This window comes from Aotus nancymaae, unplaced genomic scaffold (assembly GCF_030222135.1).
Source record: "Aotus nancymaae isolate 86718 unplaced genomic scaffold, 86718_ANA_hifiasm-v0.15.2.pri h1tg000012l, whole genome shotgun sequence".
Taxonomy (NCBI): Eukaryota; Metazoa; Chordata; class Mammalia; order Primates; family Aotidae; genus Aotus; species Aotus nancymaae.
In genome coordinates this window covers 29618976-29640101 of record NW_026988423.1, presented here as the reverse complement: position 1 = coordinate 29640101, position 21126 = coordinate 29618976, and the positions used below count along the sequence as shown (strand labels likewise).

The 21126-nt window shown below is 40.9% G+C and overlaps 1 protein-coding gene across 6 annotated transcripts; it reads left to right on the top strand.

Annotated features, from left to right (window-relative positions):
* Nucleotides 1-1964: 1964 nt before the first annotated feature.
* On the top strand, nt 1965-17020 carry TMEM218 (transmembrane protein 218). Of its 6 annotated transcripts, none has more exons than XM_012470204.3 (4): nt 1965-2045; nt 11772-11994; nt 12844-12946; nt 16094-17020. In XM_012470204.3, the coding sequence occupies exons 2-4, from the start codon at nt 11885-11887 to the stop codon at nt 16226-16228; spliced, it is 348 nt and encodes a 115-aa protein (XP_012325627.2). In that variant the 5' UTR covers nt 1965-2045; nt 11772-11884; the 3' UTR covers nt 16229-17020. The 6 variants fall into 6 exon arrangements, with proteins under 6 accessions (XP_012325627.2, XP_012325626.2, XP_012325625.2 ...); XM_012470203.3 differs by lacking the exon at nt 1965-2045 and adding an exon at nt 2063-2185; XM_012470202.3 differs by lacking the exon at nt 1965-2045 and adding an exon at nt 2063-2217.
* The last annotated feature ends 4106 nt before the right edge of the window (nt 17021-21126 follow it).

Sequence of the window (21126 nt, the reverse complement as noted above, 5' to 3'; positions counted from 1 at the left end):
ATCCTTCTCATTGTGGATGTCCCCCATTCCTGCCAGATTCCAGGCCATCCCTGCAGCCAGGCCTCCAGACCCCAGCCGCCCCAGAAGCTGGTGAAACGGGACACTGAGGTCCAGGAGACCAGGCCCCTGAGGCCTGCATAGACTTTGGCCACGCTGCTGATGGACAGGGCACTGGATGGAGCACAGGGACTGGTAGCTGGTAGAGGTGGTAGAGCAAATGGTGAAGCTCATGCTGCCTAAGGAGAAAAGAGAGAGGACAGGATTCAGGTTCTCAAGACCCACCCATTCTTAATTTATAACGTAGCCAATCTGATCATTAGAAGTGTAACGAAGTTAACTTTTCCAATCTCAAACTCTGAACTTTTGACCACTTTCCTCCAGAATATTAATGTCTCAGAGCCAGTTCCGACCAGCTTGTCTACACATTACTTGCCATCATTTGTCTCCACATTATTCTCCAGATACTCAGTGCTCATTCTTGCCTCGGCATCTTTGCTCAAACTACTTTCTCTCCCTGGATTCTGTTCTACCTTTCCTGTCCCTACTCATATGCTAGGGCCCAGCATCTGTTCTAGCTCTATCATAAAGACATACACATTAACTTCAGCCAAAACAAAATATCCCCCAAATAATACAAGGGAAGAAGTGCTCTGGAAACTACAAAATGTTCTGCAAATACAAAGTATTATTGTATTTTAGAGAAATTAGTTGTACAATAGGGTTACACCATTGTTATATCTTGCTTGAAAGTGTCTCCTACTTGTTTCATGTGTGGTTGGCCTAACACTACAAAACCACAGGCTATTATGACAGGAGTCCCATCTCATTTCTTGTATATCCTCACAGTTTCTAACAGCACATAGCTGCAGTCAACGCTCAATTCCAATAAAATGAATTCATCAAAATAAAGGATTTCTTAGCCACAGAGCTCCTCACTGGGCCAAGTAATGTTAAGTTGCTAAACACATAAGAAATTACTGGTTAGTTTATGTGACTGCAAATGAAGCCTTGAAAGTAGAAAACTTTGAGACGGGCAGTTGATGAAATTCAAGCATCTTCTTTTTGGTTCATAAAGCTGTGATTCAGGAGAATTCCTTAAATCAGAGATTCAGTGCTCTAGGAGTGAATAGATTGCTTCATGATATTTCTGAATTTTGTTTAAAGCCAAAGGTTCAAACGGTGCAGCTCTCCAGTTTGGTATTGTTTTAATTATTGTTTGCTTTCCCTTCCTGATTTAGTGGTGGAGCATGCAGCCTCTGGTCCACTTCCTTTAGTTGTCCTGATTGACGCATCTTTTGGTCTAACAAGCCATAGCCTCGGAGCAAAGTCATGGCAAGCTTTAGTAGGCAGTTAGTTAACAGCAGTCGGCCAACAGCGTGGGCCAGCTCCACTTTCAGTAGCCTGGCGGCAGAGAGTTTTCTTGATGGACCCCGGGCCGCTTCCCCAGACTGTCCCATGGGTAGAACGATCCTTGCCTCAGTCTGCTTTGCAAGGTTAACGGAAGAATTAAATGTCAAATAAAATAAGGTGAGATAAAGATAAATGAAGCGTGCCGTTATTACAACTGGTGCTTTGTCCTCAGTTCCCTCCAGGAGGGTTGTTAGGGACACTTAATGACTGGGCCTGAGCTGACTCGTCCCCAACATCTTGCGCCCCACTAGAGGGGTTTGGGAGTGAGGCGTTCATGAGACCCTGGAACAGGCATTAATGTCTAGCTCGTGCAGCTCTCCGGACTTCAAGATCTGGGCTGCCCGACCCCACTGCTTCGCTGCCCGGATGCGCAATCTCTATGGTAACAGCGAGGGAGACCGGAAAAAGCTTCTCTCTTCCGCCCAACAACCCGCCCTCAGGCTAGACTGACCAATGGCCCAGTGAGTTACGGAGGGATAGTGTGATTGACAGAGGGGGCGGCGTGCAGCTCTGACGGCCACGATCTACTGAACTGAAGCCGATCCAAGGGCCAACAGGCAACATCAATCGGAGGGCGTAATGAAGGGTGACAAGCCAACCCACCGCGCTTGGCGTTGCCGGGAGCTGCGCTAGGAGTAAGCTAATGAGGAAGAAGTTGTGTGTTGAAAGAGCGACGCTGATTAGGCAATCTTAAATCACGTGAATGAAAGCCCACTTGTGATTCGCTCTAAGTAAATCAGAGCCCAGTGGGCTGGAACGAGCCGGAATCTGAGGTGTGAGTAGGGCCCCGGGGAGAGTGGCATCCAGGTGAAATGGGCAGAGGTGAGGAATGTGGGGTGGCTGTGGAGAAGGGAGAAAGATGAAAGGTCGGGCTGAGGTGATTGGAAAAAGGCGTGGGCGGACGGCGATGCACGGACAGTCGCAGACCACCCTTACCGCCGATCTGGACCCAAGACCCGGCTAATAAATACTTAATTGGGGGCAGAAAAGGAAGGACTGTTTTATGTTTCATGCTATTAAGAAAAGGAAATGTCAGTGCTTGATTCAGATCTCTTATGACCGAGACTTTACTCCCTCTCCAGCTACTGGGAGGTGGACAGGTGAACATTCTGAAGACGAGACGTGGGGGGCATTGTTTTCCTGTCTCCTGTTTGAATCAGCAAAAGGGTGGTGGAGAAGCTTAGAGTTCAAGTGGGGTGTTCCCAGCCTGCAGTGCTGTGAGATGCAGACAGCGGATAGACCGAGGCTCTGCAGTGCTTTCAACCCACAACACCGTCCAGGAGAGGGATGCAAGGACGAGACCTGGGTTTACTGATCCCCCTTTTCTATCAACGTGTTAAGAGCAGATGCTACATCGGTGGCATTTTGGGAGCTTGACAACTGATTTTTTTTTCTCCAGGCTTGTATTTTACCTAATTACAAAGGTAAAGGTGTTATTCTAATACTTTAAAATTCAAAAGATAGTGAAGTGTTTAAAGTAGAAACAAAATTGTGAAAGTTCCAAGTTATTTTTGAAGGTTTGGGAAACAGCTATAAAGCGAAGTGAAAAGGACTCTTCCAGAAAACCCACTGTTTAGTGTTGCTTTCAAGGGCTTGAGTCAGTGTGAAAATCGGGGGCTGGGTGGGCTATCTCCCACCAGCAGCAGCGCTTAGGCCACATTACTCTCTGAGGAATCCGCATTTGTCTTAGATAGTAAATCATCTTATAAGTCATCTTATAATGGCCGTTAGTATTCTCACTCATCATGATCAGCCTGGTGGTGAGTACTGTATTTTTAATCCATTAGGTTACCTGTGCAGAGGTCAGTCAATTTATTCCTATTTTCTCTGACAGCCGGATAAAAGGGTATGTAGAAACAACCGTTAAATGAACACACATATCTAAAAGGTTTTGAACAGACTCTTTCCAGAGAAAAACCTCACAGCACTGAGCAAAGAGGGAAAAAACTTGACCCTGTAGTTGCTCTTGTTGTCAGCTGCTGAACTGTTCAAATTTAAATTATTTTTTCCAACTCCAATCTACCTGTTTTAAATGCCACCGATATTAGGTAAATGGAATTACCCTTAAAATCACATTGGCTAAGCCATCACTTCTCAAAGAATGTTTAAAGATGGCATCAATAGTAAATAAAAACACTTTTGTTTTTATATTTTATTGTATTGTACTCAATAACAATAATTTAGCTATTCCAACATGGAAATTATCAGGTATTATTCTCACATTGAAATAAGATAAAAATGATTAGATGTCCTCTCTTCCCCTATAGCAGCCCTCTATACTATACCCAGCCCTTCTTTTCTATGCTTAGTAAGAAAGTGTATAGTTTGCCTATAAAATTATCAACTCCATTCATAGAAGACCTTGGGAATGTTTATCTTATTTCTTTAAAACCATACCATATATAAATCCAATGTCTCATTAACTCTTAGGCTACTACGGGGGATTGAAGGGCAACATTTCTAATGGTTCCAGCTAACTTCAGCTACCATTTGCCCTTTATTCTGTTAGAGTTGCTCCAAGTCTTCTAGGTTATTTGTGTAATATCCAGGCTAGCATAAATTACATTTAAATAGTCGTTTTCTTAAGGGCAGTACCATCAGCTTAGTCAACTAAGCTAGAAACTTGAGTCATTTCTAATACCTCCCTTGACACAGCTAAGACTAGAGTTCAGACCCTCATCATCTCTTATCTGGAGAACTGCAATAGTTTCCTAACTGGTCACCCATTCATATGCATTCTGCTACTCATTACCTTTCTTTTTCTTTTTTTTTTTTCTGAGACAGAGTCTCACTCTATCGCCCAGGCTGGAGTGCAGTGGCACGATCAAGGCTCACTGTAACCTCTGCTACCTGGGTTCAAGCAATTCTCCTGCCTCAGCCTCCCAAGTAACTAGGATTACAGGTGCCTGCCACTGTGCCTGGCTAATTTTTGTATTTTTAGTAGAGACGGTGTTTCACCATCTTGGCCAGGCTGGTCTTGAACTTCTGACCTCGTGATCCACCTGCCTCGGCCTCCCAAAGTGCTGGGATTACAGGTGTGAGCCACCGCACCCTGCCCTTTTTTAAAAATTAAAAACTATCCCCCAAATTTTAAAAACAGAAAATGGTACGTTGGGTAGTATGATATCTATGTCCACCAATCGGATTAATACCAACATTTGGCACACCAGCTCAAGTTTTTTATTTTAAAGGAATAAAACATCACAGATTTAGTTCAGATCCCTTTTATTTCCATTCCTAGCCCCATTCCCTTTCCTTCCTCCCTCTCCAGAGGCAAATAGTCTCCTGAAATTGTCATACATCATTTATGCCCATGTTTTTATACTTCTGATGTATATGTGTACATCAGAAACAATATATATTACTGTTTAGATTATATTTAATTTTAAAAACATAAATAGTATCATACAATGGGTTCCATTTTGCAACTTGTTTTTGTCACTCAACATTGTTTTTGAGATACATTCACAACAATACATATAGATTAATTTCATTCATTTTAAGTGTTCATTATGAATATATAATATTGTATCTGTTTCCTGATTGATGAACATTTAGGTTTTTTTCCTTATCTTTTGCTATCGTAAACAAAGCTGCAATAAACACCTTGTACATGTCTCTTTATGCAAGAGTTTTTCTAGAACAGTGGTTCTCCAAGGAGATGTTGCTACCTGTTTAGGGGTGTTTTGGAATTTGTGAAGGTATATTTTGTTACTCTTGTGATTGGAGGCACTACTAGGGTTTACAGATCAGGACTGGGGATGCTAGATGTTCTGAAATGCATGGGACAGTCCTCACAATGAAGAAGTGTCCTGCATCCTGTGCAACTTTTGAGTATCCCACAGGATACTCATTTATAATTATCTGAGTCTAGAGCCTAACTCCGGTTTTTGTATAAACATAATGTATTTTTTTGGCACAGTTTAATATAGTAAAATTTCCAGGAATGCAACTCTAATGTAAATCAGGGGAAAATTATACTTATTTGTGGTTTGGAACTTTAACAAGAGTTGTTCATCACTCTAGCAAATCATGTAACTGAAGGCAGCACAGCTCGTGGTATTTGAGTTGCCAGAACAACACACCTGCATAGTCTGCATTTGAAGCTTTTGCGTTCGTGGTGATTCTAAGTTTAGGTGCAAGCATCTGACTACTGTACTTCATTATGTATTCTAGTGTAGTCAGCCTGAACATTTGTATATTTAAACATATGCTATTTCATTATGAATTACTTTCCATTTAAAATTGGCTTCTGTATATCACATAGAGATCTAGTTTTATTATTTTCCTGTTGGAGAATCATTTGTCCCAATACCATCTATGAAATTCTTTACCCACTGAATCATAAAGCCAACTCTGTCCTGTAGAAAGTTCTCACAAATGCATGTATCTGTTTCTGGGTTCTCGATTTTATACCACTGGGCCATGTGTCTTTGTGCCACTATCACACTGTTTTAATTACTTTGGTTTTTTAATGTGTCTTGCGGCAGTTGGTAACAAGAAAGGCAAGTTGCCATCCTAGTTCTCAAAATTGTTTTGGCTATTCTTGGGTTTTTGCTCTTCCATATGAATTTAGGATCCGTTTTCAAGTTCCACAAAAAATTGTTTTTAGACTTTGGTTAGAATTGCATTGAATTTATAGGTTAAGGAAAATTAAAATTTTGTAGTTGAACCATCCCATCCAGGAATACAGGTTATTTCTCTCTTCAGGTCTGCTTTATTTCTCTATTCAGGTCTCTCTCTCTCTCTCTCTTTTGTTTTTTTGTCTTTGAATAAAGTTTTATAATTTTAGCTATACAAATCTTACTCACCTTTTGTTATGTTTCTTCATACTAACACAGATATACATAGCCACATCTTTTTATTATGAAAGTTTTGAATATATTCAGAAGTATAGAAAATAGAATAGCAAACATCTACACACTCATCACCCAGCTTCAACAACTAGCTCATGACCACTCTTGTTTCCTGTCACCCCCTTCACCTTCTCTCCCCCAGATAATATAAAGCTTCTAAGAAACCCTTTTCTTTTATCTATAATGTATTACTTGTGTGTATGTATATGTCTTTATGATAAAGAATCTTTTAACAATATAATACCATCATAAAAAATTTTTTTTTGCTGAAAATACAAACAGTAATTTCCTAATGTTATATATTCTTCAGATTTCCCCAATCATTTCATAAAAGGTTTTTACAATGTTTTGTTTGAATCAGTACCAAAAATGGGTCCATTTACTACACTTGGCTGATACATCTCTTAATATTATTTCTGTAAACTTTTTAGTGAAGGGTAAAACACATACAGAAAAGTATATAAATCCTAAGTGCATAGTTAGATACAACATCACTGTATGAACAAAGCCAGATGACCAAAACCCAGATCAAGAAACAGAATTTTATCAGCATCTCCCTGAACCCCCTACAGTCGCTATGTTTCACAAGCCAACCATACTTCTGACCTCTAGCCCTTAAAATTAGTTTGACCTGTTTTTGAACATTATATAAATGGAATCATATAATATGAACTCTTTGCCTCTAGTTTTTGCACTCAATATTTGTGAAATTCATCCACATTGTTGAGTCTGAGTGTGTTCTTTCTCATTGCTTTATATTATTCCCATTGCTTTATACTACATAATGCTTTTTACACTGTATGAATGAATAGATTGTAAATATTATATCCACTCTATTGGTAGATATTTGGACTGTTTGAGGTTTTAGCTATTTCAGGTAGGGCTGCGATGTCTTTTGGTGAACTTATGTGTGCATTTCTGTTGTGAATACATCTAAGAATAGAAGAGCTGGATGTAGGGTGCATTTATATTCAGCTTTATTAGATACTGCCAATAGTCTCCAAAGTAGTGTTTAACAAACTATGGCCCTTGCCAGCAGTATATGAGGATTCCAGTTATTCCACATCTTTGTCAACACTTGGTGGTGTCTGTCATTTTCATGTTAGCCATTCTGGTGGGTATATGAAGGTACTGAATTTTGGTTTTCATTTGCAATTTCCTAATGACTAATGAAGTTGAGCACCTTTTTACACATTTATTCTCATTCAGATATCCTCTTTCTCAAGTGTTTATTCTTATTTTTATCTGCTTGATCTATCAGTTTCTGAGATATATATTTTAAAAATCTCCCACTAAATTAATGGTTTTATCTATTTATTATAGCACTTCTGTCTGTTTTGGCTTTATTTATTTGGAGGTTTTGTTGTTGGGTTCACATTTGTTTCAAGTTGTATCTTTTTACTGAATTGTTCCTTTTTGTGACTGTTCTTATTAATATTTTTCAGAGCTTTACATCTATTTTGCTTAGGATCCATTTTCAAGTTCCACAAAAAGTTGTTTTTAGACTTTGGTTAGAATTGCATTGAATTTATAGGTTAAGGAAAACAAATCCACAAAAATATTAGTATATTGCTTCAGTAGCTTATATTTTATTTTGTTTCACTTATTTTTTTTTTCCAACCATGGCTAAAATAAATAAACAAATACAATTTTCTGTCTTAACCATTTTTAAGGGTCCAGATCGGCAGTGTTAAGTATATTCACAGTGATGTGAAACATCTCCAGAATGTTTTCATCTTGGAAAACTGAAATTCTGTACTCATTGACCATCTCCTTATTCCCTCCTTCCCTGGTTTTTGTCCTGTTAATATTTGCTTTGCATGTCTTTCTCAGTCTCTTTACTTTCAGCCTCTCATTATGCTTTCTGTAGAGCTTTTGTACAGAGCTATTTTTAAAAAGAAAAATCTAAGAGAATTTCTTTCAGTAGTCAAATATAATGTTTCCATGTACTATGATTACTGTGTATTTGGATTTATTTTTAAAATCTTACTTTGTATTTTCCATTTTCCTTGCTTATTCTTTTTTCTGCCACCTACCACATTACCCCTGACCCTTGCCCCACTTTCTGTTTTCTTTATTTTGTTTTTACTTTACTAGTATGGAAGTTATTTGTTCTATTTCTGTTGCTTGCTGTTTACTTATTTCTTTTTAACATGCGTACTTAGCTTAAAAAATATATACTTCCTCTGAAACAAAATAACTGTAGAATGCTTTAACTTTGAACTACTCTTTTCCATCTACCATATAACTGTTGAGTAATATTTTAGTTATTTCTTATTTTTAACCCCTCAAAAATTGTCATTATTATAGAAATCTTTACTGTCAATATTTCTTAGTATTTTTCTCACCATTCTTCCTCCATCTCATACCTCCTTTCTTGGTTCATTTTCCTACTTGCTGAAGTATGTCTCTGAGTAGCTCTTTCACTGAGGATCCATGAGAGGTGAACTCTGTTTCACCCTCTGTATGTCTGAAAACATCTTTATTTTACAGTTACTCTTGAGGGAGTCTCACATGCCAGCCTATGGTTTTCATTTTTGTCTTTGTTGGGATCCAATGGGTTCTCACTTTTAGTCTAGTTTTCGTGAGAATCTTTCTATTTTTTTGTACCACATTGGTAGTATTGAATCTCACACAAGCATATGACATGGGAGTGGGGAGGATTCAGATTTCTCTAGGGCTGTTGTGTTTCGGCTTGTGGCCTGAAGCATCTAGCCAGCATTCTTCCAACTAAGTCAATAGCAAATTTTTTAGACCCTATTTCAAAAACAGGTCAGCCCTGTGAGGGCCCAGCTTTCTGCATTGTTCTCATTTCTAGTTCTTTGCCATCGTGGGTTTGAGACCTTATCTGCCCTGAAGAGAATCACTCCAAAGGTCTGTATCAGACACCAGCACCCCCAGAGACTCTTAGGCTCAGCTCAGGCCTTCAGTTACATTTTTAATAGCACTTAACAATTTTCATTTATTGCTTTTGAGCTCTGCTGTGTACTAAATTCTTCTTGTTCAACTTTATTGAACATTTCTGTGTTTGCTGTTATGTTTGCTGTTATATGAGGCACTTCCTTTGTTAACTTCCATCCAGCATATTGACCAAAGGTTACAGTCATCTTTGTAAAACTCCATATGATCCTTTCACTCCCTCACCTGATTTTTGTGGATTTGTTAGCACTGTGTCATTTATTCATCCCACAGATTCTGTGCTAAGAACTGGGGTTACCACAGTGAGAGATATCAGGTCTCTGCCTTCATGGAGTTTACTACTCTAGATGGAGAGACAGAAAATAAACTTGTAAACCAGTAACTAAAACTACAGTTTTGTGACGCTCTGAAGGAAATAGAGTGATAGAGAGTCAGTGTTTGAGGGGTTACTTTAGAGAAGACACTCAGGGAAGACCTCACTGAGGAGTGACATTTAAGCAGAAATCAGAAAGGCTGAGGAAAGCCACTCCTTTAAATAGTAGGGGACATGGTTGGAGTAGAGGGTTAGTTCCAGGCAGTGCAAAGAGCAAGTATAAAGACTCAGAGATGGGGAAACCTGGGCATGTTAGAGTGACCAAGATGACGCCCATGTGGCCCTAATGAGGGGAGACTGTTTCCCAGAGAAGTTAGGCATGCTGGTGAGCCCCAGGTCCCATCTCCCCTCACTCTGTCATCTTTTCATGCTGATTCTTTCCTAAATGTGCGTGTGCAGAGTACTTCCTTCATAAAGCCCTTCTCACTATTGTAGTTCTCACCGCACCTCACTTTTACCATTAGTCAGAATGTAATGTGGACAGTTGTTTTCAGGACAATGTCCTCCAATAGACCGTGAGCTTCTGTCAGAAGATACCTTATTCACCTTTGGTGTCCCTAGCTTATAGCGCAGTGCTGTATATGGCAGGCGTATCATAAATGTTGATTCAATAAATGTATTTTTTTAAGCAGTTCATGCTTAGACCCCCCTTTCCAATAACTTTATAACCTCTCATAGCTAATATTTTCATGGTATTTAAACCATGAGGGTAAAGAAAATCAGCAACCTAGAGGAATGTGTTTGCTTAAGACTTGTCTCTGAGGCTGAAAAGGAAAACCAGGGAGGTAGTGTAATGTGCTGTTATTCTGCTGTGAGTTGAATGGTGGTCCCAAAAAATATATGTCCACATCCTCACCCCTGGAATCTGTGACTGTGACCTTGTTTGACAAAAGGGTCTTTGCAGATTTATTTAAGCATCTCAAGATAATACTAGATTATTTGTACAGACCCTAAATCCAATGACAAGTACTCTTATAAGAGACAGAAAAGGCAAAGACAGACACAGGGGAATGCCATGGGAAGATGGAGGCAGAGACTGGAGTTGTGAGTTAAAAGCCAATGAGCAGTGCCTGGAGCCACCAGAAGCTGGAAGAGGCAGGGAAGGATTCTCTTCTAGAGCAGCCGTCCCCAAACTTTTTGGCACCAGGGACTGGTTTCATGGAAGCAGTTTTGCACAGAGAAATGCAGGGGGATGGTTTCAGGATGAAACTGTTCACCTCAGATCTTCAGGCATTAGATTCTCATAAGGAGCATGCAACCTAGATCTTTCGCATGTGCAGTTCACAATAGGGTTCATGCTCCTATGAGAATCTCATGCCACCACTGATATGACAGGAGGCGGAGCTCAGTTGGTAATGCTGGCTTGCCCGCTGCTCACCTCATGCTGTGAGACCCGGTTCCTAACAGGCCATGGACCATGGCCTGCTGCTCACCTCCTGCTGTGAGACCCGGTTCCTAACAGGCCATGGCTCAGAGCTTGGGAACCCTTGCCCTGGAGCCTTTGGAGGGAGTACAACCCTACTGACACCTTTATTTTGGATTTCTGGCTTCTAGAACTGTGAGAGAATATGTTTTGAGCTGCTAATTAGGAAACTAATACATACCCCATCACGCTTATATCTCACTTACCCATTCTGTAACATGGATATAGTAATATCTCTCTCAGAAGCTTAGCACCAGGATTAAATGAGGTATGTTTGTATAGTACTTAGCACATAGTAAATGTTCAAAAATAGTGATGGCTGTTCCTCTTCTCTAAGGACTAAGGGTTTTCTTCTTCTTGAATAAGAACTCAACAATAGAGTGGGAATTATCTGTGATTGATTGCTTGGTGAGTCAAAGCTCACACCATGGATTTAACTTGAGAGCTTCAATTTCTCCTTTGGCCCTGAAGCTCCCATTCCCTGTTGTCTTCTAGCAGTTCTTAGTTAAGGTTTTGTATCAAGAGAGGGTTCAGCTTTCTCCCATAGGCCGGGGGAAGAAGTCAAAGTAGAGCTCACGTACCAAATTTGAAGGGAAACACTCAGAAAAAACTTCTGAGTGCACAACTGAAATCACCCTCTCAGTCCCCGCCAAAGAGAAAGGCTTTGGGTTCTAAATTTCTAGTTTCTATTAAGGGACTCTGGGACTGGACATTTTTGAAAATTAATGACCTGTACTGAGTAATCCTCCTAACACATTGATCATCAAAAAATTCCCTGTAATGAGTTTAGGCTTTCTCTGAATGCCTTCATGGGAGTGTGCGGCAGGAAGACCGCACTGGAGCACTGAGGACACTTGATCGTGCGGCGTGCAGGGTAGGGAGCCGCCGCTGCTTCCCCGCAGGATGACTGGCACTGTGCTTGGAGTCGGTGCGGGCGTCTTCATCTTAGCCCTGCTCTGGGTGTCAGTGCTGCTGCTGTGTGCGCTGCTGTCCAGAGCCTCCGGGGCAGCGAGGTAAGGCATTCTTTCCAGCTGGGAGTCCTAGGTGAAGCAATTAGAGGCAAAATTGCTGATGCTCATTAAACATTTAGAATTTAAGAGATCAGTTTGTAATTACTGGCAGTTTGAATGAGTTGCATTTTAACCTCTTTTTATAAGCACGAACTGTGTTATTTATGCTCTGAAGCAGAGATGGGAGGAGAAGGAAGTGGTGTTCTTACGTTCTAACTGTGGAGGAGATGGGGGACACAAGAGATGACAAGAAATTCTGCTTTCACTGCTTATTGAATTTCTCGAGGTTGTACACATGTGTGTTTCTGAACTGTTCAGATTTATGGCAGATGCTTGGTCTAGTCCCCAAGGCTCTAGCCCTGGACCCAGGAAAACTAAAGCAGCGTTTGATGAGTTGGGCCTGCTTCCTTTATCAGGTGTTGCCTTCAGAACAGGGTTAGGCCATAAACCGACTCTGAAAACACCATAGAGTTGCCTCTGGCAAGGTAGTGTTAGCATGAAGCAGAGAGTTGTAGAATTTTCTAAGTATTCTGTTCTAAAAACAACAGAAGTGGAAAGGGAGAGGGGATGCTTTGGTTTTTCTTGATTATGCCTTTGGGCAGAAGTAAAAATAAAAATACAAATTTTCATTCTTAGGAAATGGGAATTACCAAGAATAAGGAGGAATGCACACAGCTGCTACCTATCTAGGAAGAAGGACTTTGGGATGAAGAGGCTGTGGACAGCAGATCTCTGGGCATTGTTAAGGGACTGAAACATAGAATATTGGCCCCAAGAAAGACTGTCCAGACCTAACTGATCAGAGAAGAAACTGTAAACAGTGCTTTTAATAATTTGTCTTTTTGACCCCAGGTTCTCTGTCATTTTTTTATTCTTTGGTGCTGTGATCATCACATCAGTTCTGTTGCTTTTCCCACGAGCTGATGAATTCCCAGCCCCAGAGGTGGAAGTTAAGGTAAAGCTGTTGGTTTCGTTTTGCCTCCTGAGCTGTAACTCTTATTTCTCTTGGTCTGCATGTCCGCTCTGCCCTCGATGCTCCCTGACATTGGGTTGCCTGAGATGTCAGAATTGTAAAGTTCAACCAACGATGGGGAAAGTTCAGAGGGAGTTTTAAGTTTCTCTGCCCCTTCGCTGAGGAAAAGAATCTAACTCTGAATTCCTCCTGCAACCCCAGCAGGCAGTTATTTGCCTGATTGGGTCTCAACTCTAGTTTGCATCAAGTTGAAAACAGCCTGTTGGAAAGCCACCTCATACCATGGGGACCGAGAGAGAGAAAATGAAGTAGGGATAGTCACAGGCCTACGCTTGAGATGGAAGTGTTCCCATTCCTGGCAGCCTGGGCTCCTCACCTCAGATCCTGGGCTGAAATTGATGCAGTGCCCTGAGGGTGCTGAGGGACATGTGCTAGAATTTTCCTAACAGTTTTCTGGGAGTTCTTTGGTCCTCATGCCTGGGATCGTACCTGCCAGCACCCAGAATTAAAAAATTCTTTAAATGAATTTTTATTATCTCTCTCCTAGTCCTTCTCTGGACTTGTGGTTCATTCCTGATTTGGGACTCCAGCTTTACCATGCATGGCTGATCTCAGACCCATGGGATCTTGGCAATGGCATTGACCTCTTCTGTCCCATTACTCCTCACAGCTTTCCTCTCAACCTTCATTTCAATGTTTTAAGTAATGATCATGAAAATAGCTAACATTCTTTAAGGGATTTCTATGTGCCAGGTCCTGTGCCAAACACCTTGTTTGCACTGTCTCATTTAAACCTCAGGACAGCCCTAAATAGTAGGATGTTGGTGCAATTTTTATCCCCATTTTATAATAAGAATACTGAGTCTGTAAGAGGTTAAGGTAACTTGGCCAAGGTCACATAGCAAAAGGCAGAGCAAGGATTCAAGCTGAGGTTCATCTTCAAAATCTTCATTGTTCAGAACCTAATAGAATATCCGGGGCTGTCCCAGAGAGCTCATGGGTTGGCATTTTGACAACAGTACACAAGGTTATACATGTAACTTTTGAACTAAAATTGACACTCTAGGATTAACCATGGAAAGAGGAAGGGAATTTGTTCTGAAAATTCCAAGGGAAATAGTACTTACCAAACAGACTTAAGAAACTGGTTCCAAGGACACCAGTTTGTTGTCAGCATTTGGAAAACACTCTGGAGGTGTGAGTACCACGTGTGTGAGCCAGGGGTAAATTCCTGCCTCATTTTCCTTGTTTTTTAAGGGGGAGAGTGATGTAGGCTGCCACATTTCTGGATGCTGCAGATGTAAACACTGGGAGAAGGGCAGAGAGCAAACACATTTTTAAAACCAATCCCTCGATTCTCTGCCATACGAGTTTCAGACCCGGGAGAGAAGAATAGGGTTTGAGCAAAATACGTTTGTCAGCATGGCCAGCAGAATTGGAGTTCTCATTTTCAGGTTTTGAGAGCTGGCTTCTGCAGCAGCCTGGCTTAGTGCTGTATCAATAATACATGGCCTGGGCCTTCTGCACCCAAGGCCTGCTAATTGGCTAATTAAAAAGTGAAACGTGTCGTACGAGCAAACATGTGGCCCACAAGAGACTTGTTCAGTACTGGAGCCAAGGTCAAAGTTATGTTAAAGCTGTTTTATCAAACTGACCTTTGTTGTAAGTTGACTGTTGGGGTAATCTCTGGAGCAGCTGAGGTGTCTTTGGATCTCAGTGATCCTACCAGGGCTTAGGTCTATAGGTGCTTTGCATATGGCTGCTGTATTAGTTTTCTATTGCTGCTGTAACAAATTACTGCGAACTTATGGCTCACAACACAGATTTATATCTTACAGTTCTGTAGGTTAGAGTCCAAAATCAGTCTCATTGGGCCAAAAGCAAGGGGTTGGCAGAGCTGCATTCTTTCTGGAGGTTCTAGGGGAGAATCCATTTCCTTATCCTTTCTAGCTTCTAGAGGCTGCTCATATTCCTTGGCTCATGGCCCCCTTTCTCCATCTTCACAGCCAGTGACATCACACCTCACTGACCACTTGCAGTTCTCACCTCTTTTGCTCTGACCCTCTCTTCCACCTCCCTATTCAACTCGGAAAGATCCTTGTGATTACACTGGGTCCACCTGGATTGGATAATCTAGGCTAATCCTATTTTAAGGACAGCTGATTGGCAATCTTAATTCTCCTTTAACATATAATCTAACATATTCACAATTTCTGGCGATTAGGATGTGGCTATCTTTGGGCCATTATTCTGCCTGCCATAATTGCCTTTCAGGTGTTTTGGATTCTCTCCTAGGTACTGGGATTTCAAAGCTTCTGTGAAGTCAGTCAGCCACCTGGTTTGTGTTATTGCTCTAATAGGTCTGTAGATTAAATTGCTTTTTCCTGCCCAAATTTAAGCATCACCATTTGGATCTAGGGAGAGTGGAGCTCTGGCAGGGGACAGTGGACAAGTGGGTAGAGCCAACACCAGTTATAGGTTTTTGTCAGCAAAGACCAACATCTTTGGGGCCTCAAGTGTAAGGCCAAGCAGCCAACTGTCTGATTTGGGGCAAGTTACCTTTCCTCTTAGTGTTTTAGTATCTCAGGTAAATGGCCATTTTCCCTGCCCCTTGGCATTTCTGCTGATAGCTTTAAAGAGTTACCTTTAATTTTGAAAATGAACTCTCCTGAAATGACAATGGATTGATGATTTTGGGGGTTGGGTCCTATACATGGGGGTTATTATACAATTGTATTTTTATGTATGTTTAAAATTCTCTGTAATAAAATGTGTTTTAACAACAACAAAAATGAGCCTTCCTAGGACCAAGCAAAAGCTTCTCATTAACTCTTTCAGATAGTGGATTTCAGAATATAATTCATCCGGGGACTTCAAAGTGTTTACCAACCTCCTAAATTGAGCCATTTGTTCCCTGTACCTCATCAATCCCTTCTTGACCTGTGTCTCCTGCTCAGGATGTTGAGGAAAAGATTCTTTTTTATCCATGTGAAGTGGAGACTCAGGGCAGGATGTTATTGGGAGTTACAAACATGAACAAACTCTTGACCCATTCACCACAGAGTTCAGATTAACCCAGCCAGAGTGCCTAAGTGGTAGTAATTTCATTTTGATGTTTTCTTTCTCCAGATTGTGGATGACTTGTTCATTGGCCGCTATGTCCTGCTTGCTTTCCTTAGCGCCATCTTCCTTGGAGGCCTCTTCTTGGTTTTAATCCATCATGTTCTGGAGCCCATCTATGCCAAACCACTGCGCTCCTACTGAACACTCTTCAGGAAAATGAAAACCTGTTCTCTTCTTCATTGTGATGACATTGATGAGCAGAAAGGCACTATTCAGAGCCCTTGTTTTGACAGCCCTCATGCCTTAAGATTACAGGAGTATCCGTCCATCACTAAGACAAATCTCTTGAGTCCTGGCTTCCAGAAACAGAATTGCCAAATTGTCTCTGTGGGGCTAGATTGTCACCAACTTATGAAGGATATTGCTATCTTTTCAGTACCCGTACCTTAGGATTTCCGACTGTTTTGAAAGGGAAATGGTAGCGATGATCTGCTTAAAGTGGATTTCCAGCCAAGTCCTTAGTAAGTGGATTTTGGGGAAAAGACCACATTGGCTTCTGGTTCTTTTTGATAATATATAAAATTCTTCATTATGAGGTTGCAGTCATTTGCAAAGGAGAAGCACTCAAATTCAAAAGGTTATTTTAATGTGATAATTTGGAAGACTTGCTCAAATGTTGGTCATTGACCACTCTGTGCATATATTTCCGCAGAGCTCTATAAAGGCAATGAGTATGACTTCCCTCTGCTCTAATAAAGCAATAAATAATAGCTAAGGGGCTGACTTTCACTTTGAACTTTTGGCCACAGCTTTTTGAATCAAGTATCTTTAGGTTTCCTTGGGATTAGAGGAAAGGTATGGAAATATCTTTTTCTTTTGTTTGTTTTTGTTTTTTGTCTTGCCGTGTATCTGTAGGGTTTTTTTCTTTCATGATGTGGTGGGCTCTATGTGCCTTATTTAATTACCATGATTTAATTATACAATTTAATTCATTTTTGGGGGTCTTCTCTTTTCATCTTTGTAGCCCTTTCTCCAAAACTAGTGAGGAAGGTATATTCTCAACATTAGATATAACTCTATACCTGTCTGATCTCCCAGACCAAGTGAAATTTGCATTAAATGGAGGGGCTCTGGTCAGGTTCCACTTTGGAAGTCTGATCCTGACTCTCTAGAGCCATTTGAAAAAGAGTCTTCTGTCTTAAAATTAAGAACCAAGAAAACAAGATGGAAAGAGAACACTGATGGAGTACATGCTCTATGCTAGTAGCACACTAATTTCTTTGAGGTTTAATTTATTTAATTTTTACAACAGTCTCATTTTTATCATCCCCACTTTAAAGTAGAAAAAACTGAAGCTTCAGGAGATTAACTGACTTGCCCAAGCTTCACCTAACAGCCAGCTCGCAAACCCAGGTGTGGTAGCCCCCAGGTCTTGTCTCCGAAAGAAAATACACTAGGCTTGGGGGAACTCTGCTTGAGAGCCTGAGGTAAGTTAAGGCCACTGCTCCTTCACTTTCTCTCCTCGATCCTGTTTTCCCGGTAGAGAAGGTACCCAGTCCTGCCACCCCAGAGGCAACTAAGCTCTAAATTCCAAGAGGAGAGAACAGGTAATCATTGAGAGTCATGGGCTGGTGAGAGCCAGGTATAGTTAGACCTACATTGAACAGTCTCCTTTATCTTATTTTGGAAAAACTTCGAAGATAAGGCTTTGTACAGAAAGCTTCAAAGGAAATAGTTTCCTAATCTGGCCTAGGGCACACAAGGAAGAAAAGAAGAATCATCTTCTAAACAGATTGAGGGAAAGAAAAAAGAATGCATGCCTCTTGAGGGAAGTGAGACAAGCTGGGGCCCTTATGCTATTGTGCTTCTCTGTGAGTCTCCATCCAGCCCAAGCGGAAGCTTGGCTCCTGACAAACCCAGGGTGCCAATTGTTACCTTCTTCCGAGAGCCCTGCTGAGAAAGTAACTCTGGGAAAACTATTATAGGTTCCTGACCATGAATCTTTTTTATTCCCCGCAAAGGTTACTCAACTATTAGATCAATGCATAATAACTGAGATTTTGGGTGACTATTTAGATGGGGGAAAGTGTATTAAGGTTGGAAACTAAATTATATCCTTAATACTACTGTTTTCTGATTTTTTTTTTCATGATGTAAATGACAGGCTCATATGTTAAGGACTGGCTTTAGGCAAAAAAATATACTTTGTGCAAAGTTTATTTCAGCTTGACCTACCGTCTACAGACCCAGACCAGCTGGGTGAAATGAATGATAGACTTCTTTCTACCTTCATACTCAAAGCAGTTATGCAAAAAAAAAAAAGAAAAAAAAAAACGCTGAGGGGTTGAGATAAGACATAGAAGCTGAGAGGGCTCAAAATGAATTTCACTGAGAGTTTGGCGTGGGACAGCCCTATAGTCAATTTCTGGTATGGCACCCTGTATGCTCATGGCCTTCTTGGAGACAGGGCTCAGAGGTCATTCCTTAAATACAGACAGAAGTCATCTCAGTGTTCCAGAACCCTTCTTTGATCAGTGGCCTTAAAGCATGTTCCTGCCTATACTGTTCCCTATCCAGAGGGGATCCTGTGACAGACTGGGGATCCCCACTGTTTAGAAGGTGAAGAGGGAGAGTAAATCTGGGTTTCTATATAAGAAAATAGGTCATTTCATAGCTTCTTAAAATTATATCCTGATAAAAGCTTGAATTAGCAGGATACCACCCCATCCCACAATGGATATCACAATAGGTAGTTTTTTGATAAGTTCCTTAAATTTTTCACTTATAAAAATGGAAGTAAAGCTAACATTCTTTGTGTACAATGTAAAACTGCATCAGAATTACCATACCAATGTCCAGGCACTAGGGAGTGCATAGCCATTCCTTCACGCATCCTGCCGTTCATTCAGCATTTATCATGTGCCTGGAGGGCGGAAAGCACTAGTCCTGGTGGAGTAAGCCCATCAGAGGGCTAGGCTGTGCGGTGTCTAGACTGTCTTCCTCACTCCATCCCAGAAGGAGGGCATCCAATTTATTTTTAAATGTTTTTATTCTAACATAAAGCAATCCATTTCTTGTTCTGTTATTTAACAGAAACTTTTGTATCAACTCTATTTCATGATCGTTGCAGTTGAAGTGTTTCTGGTTTATTTTTTGCTCAATGTGTAGAGAAACCTGCTGCGATTATTTTACAGATGAGAAACAGGCAGAGAGGAAAAGGGATTTAAAAAGTTTCACAGTTAATTAGAAGTGGGGCTCAAACTTGACATCAGGATTCCTGACATCTCATTTCTCAAATAGTTTAAAGATCACTTTTGGCTTTCAAGCAACTCCTTATTTTTACATGGTTAATACTATTTCTTAGCTATTTGTACCTGACATTTTCCTAACACATATCCAAAAAGGTAAAAGTTTTATTAAAGTATTCTAATGATCATTTATAGTACAACTAACAAACATTTGATCATAATTCCTTTGCTTAAACCTTTAAGTATCTAGCTGTTACACGGAAATGAATTTCCAGATGTCAGAATCAGAACCGTATGGAAACAAATCTGGAAGAGTGTTGATTATCCTCATAGGAGCGTAAGAACTCAGGATCGGAAGAGATTTTATAGTTCATAAAGTTCAACCTTTAATCTCTATTTCCATCCCAATACTTGGAAATAAGTCTGGGGTTCCACATGTGAAAATTATAATTTTTATTACATTTAGCAAACATGTGCTAGGCATTTTTCTAAGTGTGTTGTAAGTATTATGTTTTCCTCATATTGACCCTATGAAGTAGGTACTCTTAATATCCCCATTTCACAGATGGGGAACAGGCATAGGCTGGTAGGGTAAACAGGAGTCAGGATCTGAAGTCAGGCAGTTTGCTCTAGAGTCTAAGAGCCTGACTACTTTCTGTTTTAGGCTGTTGCTCCATAAGATGAACACGAAGGAAAAGGAGTGGCAAGGGCAGGCAGTGCAAATCCATTTGACAGAAATACCAAGGAAAAGTGGAGCCTGGTGGAAAAACCAGAATCTTAGGAATTGTGGAGTCTGGGAGAAAGCCATGAACAGGCACGCAGGCCTCAGACATAGCTTCACCCCATTAGCCCTGCGTTTCTGGCAGGTCTCTGCTGTTAGACTTTGGTTTTCCCCTTGCTCAGAGATACTAAAACAGCTGAGCAACTAGTAGACTAGGTTTTCAAGTTTCAAGAACACTGCAACCTCTCTTATAAGCACCATCCAGCTGGAATGTAGCGACTTGAGCTGGTTTTTAGAGGTACCAATGGCAGAATCAAAGCCACACAACAAGAATGTTTTGTTTTGTTTTCTACTTGATCTCCATCTCTAGCAGATCATTGGTGGTGACTGTTAATGCAAAAAAGAAAAAAAAAAATTCTGAGTCCTTACCCCCTACCCTCTTTCTCAGTTTCCTGCCACCAAAGAAATGAGTGCTGGGATCAAAATCAGGCTCACTGCCAAAGACAGAATGAGAAAGTGTGTTTTTAATGGTTTTCATCATATCATGCTGGGGATGATACAGCCTGTGCATTTGGCCCAAGTTCTGCCCTTGGAGATCTCTTGGTTGAAGTGGTCACACAGTAGCCCTTATGCTGTGCCTAAGTGCTACAGGCCAGCCCCTTCACTTGTTTTAAGCTTTGGGGAATTTCTTTTGTTTGCCTGTGGTTTTCTTCCTGCCTTTAAATTGGTCGTGCCCCAGTTTTACACTGGGAATATTATCAATTTCCTATTGCTGTTGTAACAAGTTGCCATAGACTTACTGGTTTCAAACAATTCACGTTTATAGCTCTGGAGGTCAGAAACCAGAAATGAGTTTCAGGGGGTAAAGGAAAGGCTTTGGCAATTCGGGAGAACCCATTTCCCTGCCTTTTCCACCTTCTAGAGGCTGCCCCCTCCCACTGGCTGGTGGACCCTTCCTCAGTCTTCAAGGCCAGCAGAGTAGCATCTGCCAATCCCCGACCCCCCTGTGATTCATACGGAGCCCTGCAGTTCCACTGGGTCCACCCTGATCAGTCTTCCCATCTCAAGATTCTTAGTCACATATGCAAAATCTCATTTGCCATGGAAGGTAACATTCACTGGGTCTGGAA